General features: G+C 44.5%; 1 protein-coding gene across 1 annotated transcript in view; it reads right to left on the bottom strand.

Annotated features, from left to right (window-relative positions):
• Nucleotides 1–323: 323 nt before the first annotated feature.
• The window catches only part of LOC141005000 (ephrin type-B receptor 3-like), a 58,536-nt gene continuing 47,476 nt past the window's right edge, over nt 324–11,383 (bottom strand). Inside the window, exons 11-16 of the mRNA XM_073476729.1 lie at nt 10,003–10,250; nt 9,277–9,492; nt 8,011–8,160; nt 7,382–7,581; nt 4,163–4,318; nt 324–2,154 (exon numbers count right to left, since the gene is read on the bottom strand). Of these exons, the coding sequence (XP_073332830.1) occupies nt 2,046–2,154; nt 4,163–4,318; nt 7,382–7,581; nt 8,011–8,160; nt 9,277–9,492; nt 10,003–10,250 (1,079 nt within the window). The 3' untranslated portion in view covers nt 324–2,045. The remainder of the gene's footprint in view (nt 2,155–4,162; nt 4,319–7,381; nt 7,582–8,010; nt 8,161–9,276; nt 9,493–10,002; nt 10,251–11,383) is intronic.

The following is an 11,383-nucleotide window of genomic DNA, read 5'->3' as shown; positions in this document are numbered from 1 at the left end:
ATGGGAGGTGACGGTGAGTAAGTAAAATCAAAACATAAGTAAACCACTGAGATGTCATTTGAGTTGTTTGCAGGAGGTTTTGAGTTGAAAACAATGTGCCTGGAAGACGATTAGTAACAGCTCAATGCTTCACAAATGCTCGAGAATGAGAATGGATCGGGGAAGCTTAATATCCAGTTCAGGTTGCACAAACAAACTTGAACACACCTACACAGACACTCACACAACAATGGACGGAGAGCAAAAGGGCAACATGTAGTTTAACCATGGGTGTTGTTCATCTCTTCCTCTCTACCTCCCCACCTCCCCCCCGCATCGCCCTTCTTCTTTCTTTCTGTTAATTTCACTCTGAATCAAACATTTCACAACAGCACTTCCATTTTGTCAAAACACCATTTTTTCTTGTTATTTATCGTATTTTTGTTACAAAACATGTACAGGCTGTTTAGAACAACAACAAAAATACAATATCCAATTTATATGCAATTTCATTTGTTTAATAATCATCAATTCATTTAGGTGAATCCTCTTGGAGTCTCTCTTCCCTCTGATTGTTCCAAGTCCACTGTCCCAAATGGCCTGAAGTCTGTCTGGGTGTTGGTGGGTGGGGGTGGGGGTACAAATAAATACATAGGGCAGGATGTCAAGAAATTAAAACAAGAATTTTGATTATTTCTAAATCCAGATAATAGTAAGTAGAAAGTAAGGTGTCCGTCATGGTTTCTCTCAGTCTCTGCATGATGCATATATATATATATAATTTTATATATATATGTATGTCCTAAGTTCATTTTTTTGGATTCAATAAAAAAGAATGTTTAACAGTTGTCCACAGAATATAGCGTAATTGTTTCAGATATATTTGCTCCTTGTCACGGTTCAGTTCATGCGTTAATTCTCCACGGTGGCAAATAGCGGAAGCTGTATTGTACAGTATACTTGTGTGCAACTTGACACACCCGCACATCCAAGCACACTTAATCACGCATACACGCACACATGCGCGCACACACACGTACAAAAAATGCACACAAAAAGGCCAAGTGGTCTTTCTATAGTGTTGCCACAGTCCTCGTCTCCCCGTAATCACATAAAGCGTCCAGTGGGGGTTTGACCGGCCATTTTGAAACCACAAATCTCCCAAAAAATGTGTAAGAAAGCCATGAAAAGAAAAAAAAAAAAAACTAGTGTGGACAAACAAAAATAAAAGATTTTTATGTGTAAAAACACAGTTGATGAGCAGGTGATCCCAAGCTGTGGAACTATCCTGAGTCACTTCAGGTCAGAGTGAAGAGGTCGCTCAACAGCCAAAACAAGTGTCCAAAAATGTGGCTGCTCTCCTTTGACCTTTTTGACCTCTGTCATCCTCTTGACCTTTGACCTAATATTTCCTCTTCCACCAACTCACCCTTCTCCAGCAAGTGCCCTTTTAGATAACACACCTTCAATATGAAGATGGAGAACGACACACACGTGCACAGTAAAACAACTTCTATCAGGGAAAGAACTGTCCTCTATCTCCTGTGGGTCCTCTGTTTTTTGTTTTTATGTGTGAACGTTTATTCACTTTTTTTTACACCAGGGTGTTCATTCTTTATTATGTCCATCGAAGCTGGGTTGAGAGGTCAAGGGGAAGGACTCTTGCACGAGGATCGGAGTGTGACGTTTCAGTTGCAGGGCTAAGGCCAACCTCACTAGAACACACATGCATGCAAACGTCAACCCACACCAGAGCTGGTGAGGCACGCATGGGATATAAGGGGGTTAACTCGTTTTCCTCTTTCAAAAACACACTAATTCTGATTGGATGGAAAAAAGAAACAATGACGAATAACAACAAAAAAGCGGGAACAGGAAATGGAAGTGGTAGTGAAATAAAGAAAAAAAACAAAAAAAGTCAGAGGCACTGCAAGCCAGTTTCATAGCGTCTAATTGGCAGAGATGGGTCAGGCAGCTAGGGTTTTCCAATGGCTCTCTCTGGCACAGTTCCTCCCCCTTTTTCCTGTCCGGCTGTCCTTCGACTGTAACGGTCTGTGTCCTGTCGCTCACACCTGGACAGGAAGTGTTTGGTTCATCTGTAGTCTCATGTCCTGAATGCTACCAAGAATCTTCTTCTGATGGCCAGCCAACGTTACCCCTATCCGCAGCAAGTCCCTGTGGAGTGAGAAGAAAGGAGAAGAAAAATAAGAACAGGTGGCTCAGCCATAAAAAAATAAAAGTAGACAAACATCACATGTCCGAAGTTGAAGTGCAAATTTCACTTTTCAACCACAAATAAACACACTCTACCAGGTGGGAACAGAGCACCTTGGCAATCACCCATAAAATGGTTTACAAGAGCGTATGTCAACAAAATGGGGACACTCATCCAGCTATGGTTACTCCAACATACTTCTGTAGCCTGGCAGGTGGGCAAGAGGAGGGAGTCAAAGGTCCATAATGTGATAGTTAATGATTAACGTGCAAACGTAGCTACTGTTCGGCAGCTGGCAGACTTCACAGAGTCCTCACCACTTAGCTACAGAAGCAGGGAAGCAAAGGATCTTTTTTTTTTTTGGAAGATACTATTCAAACTACTCAGTTAAGAGCCTGTCCTTCATGCTTAGAATGGCTCTGTGTGTCAATAAATCATTCCTCAGTGTTTAAAATAAGAAAAACGCGTCACATAAGACTGAAAAGTGCAGATCAGTCTTTCAGCAGCTACAGTGTGATCAGAGTGAGTAAGCCTTGACCTCAGGTCGACGTGCAGAGAGAAAAAATGAAAATGTTGACATACAGTTGACATTACTACACCCTTAAAAAGGCCTGGGAGAGCGCACCTGCTTTGGCCGCCATTAGTCAGACGGCATAATCTAATCATCGCGGCCATGTTGATTTAACACTGTACAATAATATCACGAGAAGCTCTCCTTTCCGCTCACTTGTTTGATTTCCCCAGTCGATAGCTGAGGAGAGAGCGGACGGCGTCTGGGGCAGCGATTAGCTAACTGCTGGGACTCTGCCACAGTCTGCGTCCTCTCCGTTCAGTCAAACACACACACAGACGTGCACACAAATACTGGATAATCTAATACTACACGCAGACACCATACACTCTGCTTGTCTCAATGACTTTGTGGCCCCATCTATTGTAGTACGCCTCAACCCGCACATGAAGAAACACACACACACATACAATACGTGCATGTGCACACACAGAAATACCCACACTGCGAATCCATCCTCTCCAACTCCAAATAAGGGTGCATCACCGCAATTTCACACAAATAAATGGTGTTTTTCTGTTTTTTCATATTTCGCCATCCCCATCAGAGCAGCGATGGAGGATGAAATGATAATAAATGGGCACCATTAGAGGAATTACTGGCCATTAAGGGCAACAGAGAGCCACAGTACGCCACACCTGTCAGCCTGGCCAAATTGAAACAAATTACCCCCACCTCCATTGCCTATTATGCGGCTAATGAGGATAATTTATTTATCATTATAATCCTAATTCATTTATTTGATCATCACTGGGCTCCAATTTCCATGACTTACATTACATCATTTCCTGTTTGTAAACACGGCAGAAGGTGGGTGAGTCGTCAAGGTCAACTGCAGATCGTCGCTACGGAAGCAGCTACAAGTGCTTGCTGAAAAACTGTGCTACACTGTGGAATTGTGCATCTGTTGTTTGTGAGTTGTTCATCTGAAGCAGGCGATTGTTACTAGTCCCTCCTGGTTAAATGATCCTTCTCATTTTACAGCAAAACTATCCCGATTGGTCAATTACACACCAAATTACAGATAAAGCACAGAAGATCTTTTTGCAGAATCTCTCTCTCATGTCTCTCGGGAAGTTGTGTTGCTAGTAAATCTCACATTTTCCTTCTTAACTGTGTATCTTCAAGACATAATTTATCTTCATTACAAATGCATTCAGAAATGTCTGCCAGATGTACCAATAAAGTAAGATGTGTTTTTCTCATCCTTTACGTTTAGTCATTTGATGCTTTAGCCTCCTCAGAGCCCTTTTTCCACATCTTATCATGTTGTATTTAGCCCTGAGACTATTTTTATTCCCTCAAGGTCAATCTGTATCACACTAATTTGACTATCAAACTCAGCCCAGTCAATCACTTCAGGCCTGATTAGCTGAATCCACTCCCTCTCCACTCACTCTGCTGTCATCTGGGCCACCAGGTCAAAGGAAGCAAATCCGGCGTTGACGAAGTTGTCACGGTAGCGGCTCATCTTGATGGCGTCCAGCCAGTCCCCCACAGTGGTGAAAGTGGTATAGTCTGGCACACAGCGGTCAAGCAAGGGCTGGGATACCCTACATCGGGGAGGGGGGGAGGAGAAAGAGAAACAGAGAGAGAGAGAGGGTTAAGGTCGTCACTGTACTGCCTCTACCGGCCAACCTCACCCCTAAACGCCCCCCGCTGAGCGCCACCTCTCCATCTCTCCACCTCTCCTCCTCTCCTCTCTCTCCTCTCCTCTCCTCTCCTCCACATGTAAGGAGTTGTGTGCAGGGCGTGTGGTGGTGGTGGTGGTGGGGCAGTTTTATGACTGTGGAGAGACTGGCTGGAGGCTTGGGTGGTTGGATGCTGGCGCTGCAGCTGGTGAGGCGAGATGGTGTGCGTTAACAGAGCAGATGTCGAATCTGGTCTTGACTGAGGACTACCCACATTGTTATTTACAAGGAACTAGATGAGATTCATGTGAAACGTAATCTTTTTCTTGTTTTTGTCAAGGCTGCATTTATTTGGCAGCATCCATTAAGTAAGAATGTGGAATGCCTCCTTTAGGAGCCCTCACGAAACTGTGGAAGTATTTAGAAAAGCTCACTTCCTGTTTTTCTTGATGAAATTAGATGTTGCTGAGTCACATGGGGACCGAAAAAGAGAAAACAATCCCACATGAAATCCGATCTGATCAGTTGTACTCTTTTGCATCTCCAAACCACCTACAACTGTGGTTTAAATCTGATCTGGTACGATTGGATTCCGTGCGGTTTGGCTGGACAGCTCAAATTTGGGCTGCCTGTATGAGCATGGGCCTAACTATCAGGAAATAAGCCTTATCTGTCATAGTGCATTATTGTTGCAGGTGGACATGACAGTGGAGAAATATTTGGGGAATGTAAACACAGATGTTGCTCATATGTGTGCGGTTCCACAGTAAGACTGACTCATCAATATGCAGACTCTGGCAGTACATGGAAAGTGTGTTTGACTGTCCATCTGTGTGTATGATACTGTACCTACTTGTGTGTTATTGTTTCAACGTGTGTGTGTAATTCTAAAACTGTGTTTAAGTGTGTTTTGCATGTTTCTGCGCACCTGTTGACAGCCCAAAAGGGCCTTTCTAAAGAAGAAAGTTTATGCTGATCAATGCTGTAGATAGAGAGGCCACCTTGGGAGTTTTAATAAACCCGTGCTACAACTCAGAGCGAAGTGGAGCGGATGAACAAGAGAGGAGGTGGAGGTGGAGGTGGAGGTGGAGGGGGAGGCATGGAGCTGCTGGGAGGTGAAGGAGGAGAAACAGATGAGGGAGCAGGCAAGCTGAAAGAGCGCCACTGTCTGGGCTCCTCTCTGCTCTGTTGATCCCTGTCATCCTTTTTGATGGCATTAGATTCATTAACAATTAAAAGAGGAATGGAGACAGAAAAGAGGGAGAAAGGAGAAAAAGCATGAAGGGGGGAGTTAATAACAGTGATACAGAGGCTCCATTGAGTGGTGTAGATGGAGTGATTTTTAATAAGGCCTGTGCTTCGGAGCCCGAGGCCTTGGGCCGTCGTTAACGCTGGACTCTGGCTTCTCTTAATGGAGTATTGTTAGTCCTCCTTCTCTTAAGTTGGCTTCAAAAGGGTCCAGACCAATGCTGAACATATGTGAGCCACAAGCAAAAACACAGCGGGAAGCTAAGTTATACTGCATGCTAGCCTGTACAACAAATGTGGGCCGAGTCTAAATGAACATTTTTAACCCTAACCCAAAGTCAGTGGTTGGGATCTCTAAAGTGTTGTCTTTTAGGGCCCTGATGCACCAGGCAAACCATAACTGTCGGCCAATGTCACACTTTCGGTTGTAGACTTTGTGGTGCGTTCAAGCGTGACTCTTTAGCCGGGAGACAGGCAGCATGAGGCAATGCAACACTTTGCTCTCATCACCGCTACTTCTGAGTATTTTTAAATAGTTTAGAGAGTGGATGTGATTCATTTTTCAAGTGTGATTTACAACAGAGACTCAACAGTAGAAAGATAAACACAGAAATGACTCATGTCATTAGTGCCCGAAGCCTAACGCCACCATAGCTCAATTACTCATTACACTACATGCAGCCATGTCAAGTACACCTAACACACACAGCCAAAGGACTTTGATGCCAGACAGTGTTAGCTAACCTCCAGCCACCCTTCAATGCCGAACAGGACGACGGTATCATCTCTCACTTCTCCCTTGTTAGGTTTGTCGGCAGGAGGCCACCTCTCCGCTGGCCCGTTTAAAATCTCGTTAGTGGCTAATTAAAAGGCGCTCCCATCTCTTTTTTGCATCGCCTTAATCGAGCTAATTAACCGCAAGCTTAATCTTCTAAGAACGTCACTCCGGTGGCCAACCGAGACCCTGGTTTCCCCCATGAGCCCGAACCAGGATTGTCTACGGCCCTCCCTCAAGACAGAAAGACCCTGATGCAGGAACAGATAGGTAGGTCATCCTCCTCTCTATCGCTCCATACTGCTGCCACCTTCTATCCTCCAAATTCTTTCCAAGAAACAGGTTGTGGAGAGAGGTAGTGCAGCTAAATGTAGATGTGACATCATTGATTGAGCTCCCAGTAGGCGAGGGAGTCGCTTTAAGGGCTGTATTGAGCTATGGTAATTTGGATTTGCATAGTTGCCCAGGATGCATTCGTGAGAACTACAGAGTTGCACGGGAAGAAATGTGCACTTCATGGGAAAAGACTGTTACAGCAGAGTCAGAGTGACTCATGTACGCTGTATCAAATCGGATAAGGAATATTTGTACAATGGAAATCATTATCACGGTTGCTCTGGCTCAGGTACAAATGCCAGATCTCTCACGGCTGAAATGGCAAGTGACTTCATTCAGTAAACTAATAACCTGTTATTGTAATCAGTCACAAGAGTCTAGCAGGTTTCCTCCAACATATGACTTGAGAAAACCACGAGTGACCAGCACTAATATCCATAATGCTTTGACTATAATTTTCGACATTATTGCCCTTTGTGAAAATACCCAATCTGCCTAATAACCTCCAGGTAAACTGAGAGAAATGGCTTCCACATCTGCTTATAAGCTTGGCTTGACAGGGCTTTCATGCTGATTCTGAATTTAAGGTGACCAACACATTTTTACATCATAATATGACAGCTTACCCAGTGGACTGTGTGCTGTTGGTGACCACCTTGAGGCTGGCAGCATTGCGGATAAGCTTATCCAGCGTGGCCACAATCTGGGTGAATTTGGGTCGCAGGTTCCTCTCTTTCACCCAGCAGTCCAACATGAGCTGGTGCAGTGCTGTGGGGCAGTCCATGGGTGGGGGCAGTCGATAGTCCTGCTCCACGGCATTTATCACCTGAGGAGGGGTGACAGAGAAATCACAATCACTCTCTAATCGCAGGGTATGGTGTAGAGGGAGGATGGACAACTCAAGGAGAGAGAGACGGGTCGATGGAAAGAGCAAGTGAGGGAGGATGGAAGAGGATGAATGTGGGAAATGATGTGAGAGTCAGAGATAAACAGGAAAAAGGGCTTTAGGGAATCCATAGAAATAAGGGCCAGAGAAAGATTAGCTTTGAGTGGTAGGTGTGGGTGGAAAATAGCTTGTGGACAGTGAAGCAAAAGTGGTTGAAAACTATTACAATTTTAAACATCTACATTTATATCTCCGACTGCATAATGCTCCTGTTTAATGTTGGATATTTCAGCAAAATATAATCTTTAAAATTATCAATATATATAGTATGATTTTATCTTATTATGGTGAAAAAAAATATCAACTTACATCTTGATTGCTCATGTCCCAGTACGGCCGCTCGCCGTACGACATCACTTCCCACATGACAATGCCGTAGCTCCACACATCGCTGGCTGAGGTGAACTTCCTGTAGGCAATGGCCTCCGGAGCCGTCCAGCGAATGGGGATTTTTCCTCCCTGTGGATATGCGAATGAGTAGGTGAGCATGAAATACTGGAGGGATGGAGCACAAACACGGAATCACACACATACAAGAGGAAGAGAGAGGGTGAGAAAAACACCGGCTAAGGGAAACATTGATGCACAACACTTGGGTGCATGCTGTAGAACCCGAAAGCCACGTACGTACACAAAAGGTTAGTCACACGGTTACAGTAAATGATATGTACGAACACATGAGGGTATAAGAACATTTAATGTGCTACAAGCTGTATTTTTCTACATCAATACATCACCATCATGGAATCTTTTTCATATATCTATTATTCTGATTGAACTATAGGCGAGGTGATTGGAGTAGACGCTGAAGTGTCTCTCAAATTAAAAAACACTTGACAATTAATACCATTTCCTCCTGTCAGCATAATTTCCCTCATCCTTCCTGACATTGCTCTAGGTGTCTTCACTAAGATATACATGTTGAAAGTGACTTTTCAATCAGCCTTAAACATTTCTTCTATCCCTTAGCTGGTTTGCATCGAAAGAAGACAACTCTTTTCCTGTTTTGACATGCCAACAGCCCAGAGGCACACACAATAAACTTCAGAATAAAGGCCAGAGGAGGCTGTCTATCTTTATACCAGAGCTCTTGTTCATTTATGACAATTATATTCACTCTCAAAGGGCCGTTTCTTATGCGCCTTAACCTGCGATGCCAATTCTACGAGTTGTATCATGTGAAAGGACATTTCATTAATTAGTCGGCTAAAGATCTTGTAAAAATTTCTGTTCCAACCAACAAGCGGAAACATGTGGAAGTAAAAATAATTCAGTCATAAACATTGATTTAACTGCAAAATATTTGCCTTAGTCCATTCTTTCAACTGTTCTTATTTTTCCCACCTGCACCTGTCATACACAGTGAGAGGAAAAAACTACCAAAAATGTTCATGTCATATGGGAATAGGCTTGACACAGATCTATGTTCTGAATACACTCAAACTTTTTCTGGCTAAAATTAACGCATTAGTGATGTATTGATGTTGAAACATTACATGTAGCACCTTTAAACATTGATCTCAAACATGAGCACACTTAACACAAACACATTCACACATTTACATCCTGACTCACCAGGGAGCTGGTGTAGGTGGGGTCCGTAGGGTCGTCCTCGAGGAAACGAGAGAGGCCAAAATCAGACACCTTACACACCAGATTACTGTTGACCAATATGTTCCGGGCAGCCAAGTCTCTGTGCACGTAGTTCATGTCTGACAGGTACTTCATTCCTGCTGCGATTCCACGCAGCATGCCGACCAGCTGGATGACTGTGAACTGCCCGTCATTGAGCTGGAAAAGGAGGAGAAATAATGACAGAAAAAATGTTATTGTAGATCAAGGTTGCAGTATCAGAAGAATATGTCGTCTCCTTTTTAACTATCTTTATTGTTCCTATAACCTGCATCTTTCATCTTCTATCACTTTATACTATTACGTCCTGCTCTTTTCTATCCATCCCCCATTCCTCTCTTCTCTCTATCCCCTTGTATCACTCCCCTTTCTCTGGCAGACAATGTATAATGTGACTTTGAGGCAGGGATTCATTGGAGACTGAGCTCTTTGTAAATGCCACCAACTGCCTGAATGCAGCATTTGTCAGGTATCCATTGTGGGCTCTGTTGCAGAGCTTTAGAAGACATTATATGGCTCCAAAGAAAGTGAGATAACTAAAAGCAAGATCAAGCAGATTTGGATAGGCTTTGGATTTCTAAATGTTGCATTATTGATAAAATCACAAAGACATGTTTTGCAGGGAGTAGCTGATGTAAGAACTGTTCTTGTGTGTCCTTGTTTCCTCACCCTTAGGAAAGAGTCCAGCGCTCCGTTCTCCATGAACTCGGTCACAATCATCACTGGCCGGCTCTTGGTGACCACGCCTTCCAGACGGATAATGTTGGGGTGGTCGAACTGGCCCATGATGGAAGCCTCAGACAGGAAGTCTCTCCTCTGGCGGTCAGTGTAGCCCACCTTGAGAGTCTTGATGGCTACGATGATCTCCCGGCGCCCGGGCAGCTTGAGGCGACCACGGCACACCTCCCCAAACTCTCCTGCGAGAGCCCAGGTGAGACAGCCAGAGAAACAGCAAAAAGGAGAGAGAGAGGGGAGAGAGGAATGACGGAAGAGTGGAGGAGAGTGGGGGAAAAGAAGGGAGAGGGGAACAGTTAACTGGTTAGAACCAAGGAGCCAGGGAAGGGTAGCAGGAGGGGTGGGACAGGGGGGACTGCAAGAGAAGCCAGGACTCCAGGCCAGTGTGAAGGGGTGGTGGTGATAGGGGGAGCATACAGTGACTTTATGCTGTTAAGCTACGGATTATAGGATACATCATGTCGAGTGTGAGGCATGATGATGAAATGTGAGAAGATGTAGAGTTGAAAAATTGCACAAAAAAATGGGTAAAGTATGGCGACAGGGTGAGAGGAGTTCAGGGGGATAGAGGAGGAAGGGAGTGAGGATCAGGGGGGTGGTGCTAAGCTTCGGAGTGGCTGGCGAAGCGGGCGCAGGAAGAGGAGATAGGTGGAGACAGAAGCTTGGGGGTTCTTGGGGTTGTGGACGCTTTACGTTTAGAGTCTACACCAAGCGTGTGCAAGAATGCAAGACAAATTAGGCGATGAGAGCGATGTGTGTCAACATGGGTGCACAAGTGATTAAGTGGCGGGAAGTCAGGGGGGCGGGGGATGGAGAAATGGAGGGATGGATTGAGGAAGGGGGTAGAGGAGGGGAGGGGGACAGGGGAGACAGGGGTTGAGGGTTCGTCACTTTGAGGCGAATGCTGGGAAGCGACGGGTTTCAAGTAGTAGCCTCAGCAGTAGAAGAGCTGTTGTTGTAGTAGTAGTAGCAGTAGTAATGGTAGTAGCAGAAGCAGTAGTAGGAACTCCCATCTCTGCCATCACAACGTCCTCCATTTTGGCTCAGATACAATGCTAAGAAAATCAACCTCACTTGGCACAGTCCTGCAGCTTTTGAGCAAAGATATTACTATCAAATATATCAAATACATAAAATATTTTGCTATCTACAACATCAAATGTTGGGGAGGGTTTCTAAAGGAGGGGGCACATAATTGAAGTGCTAGGAACATGGGTCAAATATAGTGATCCAGTAGAAGCCCTCTTTAGTAAAGAGGTTCTGAGGACAAGTGGGCAGGGTCAGAGACGGCCAATCCTGGACTAGAAACTTTTAA

The sequence above is a fragment of the Pagrus major genome, chromosome 11 (genome assembly GCF_040436345.1).
Source record: "Pagrus major chromosome 11, Pma_NU_1.0".
NCBI lineage: Eukaryota > Metazoa > Chordata > Actinopteri > Spariformes > Sparidae > Pagrus > Pagrus major.
Note: the sequence above shows the minus strand (reverse complement) of the source record. Positions and strands in the feature narration are given on the sequence as shown.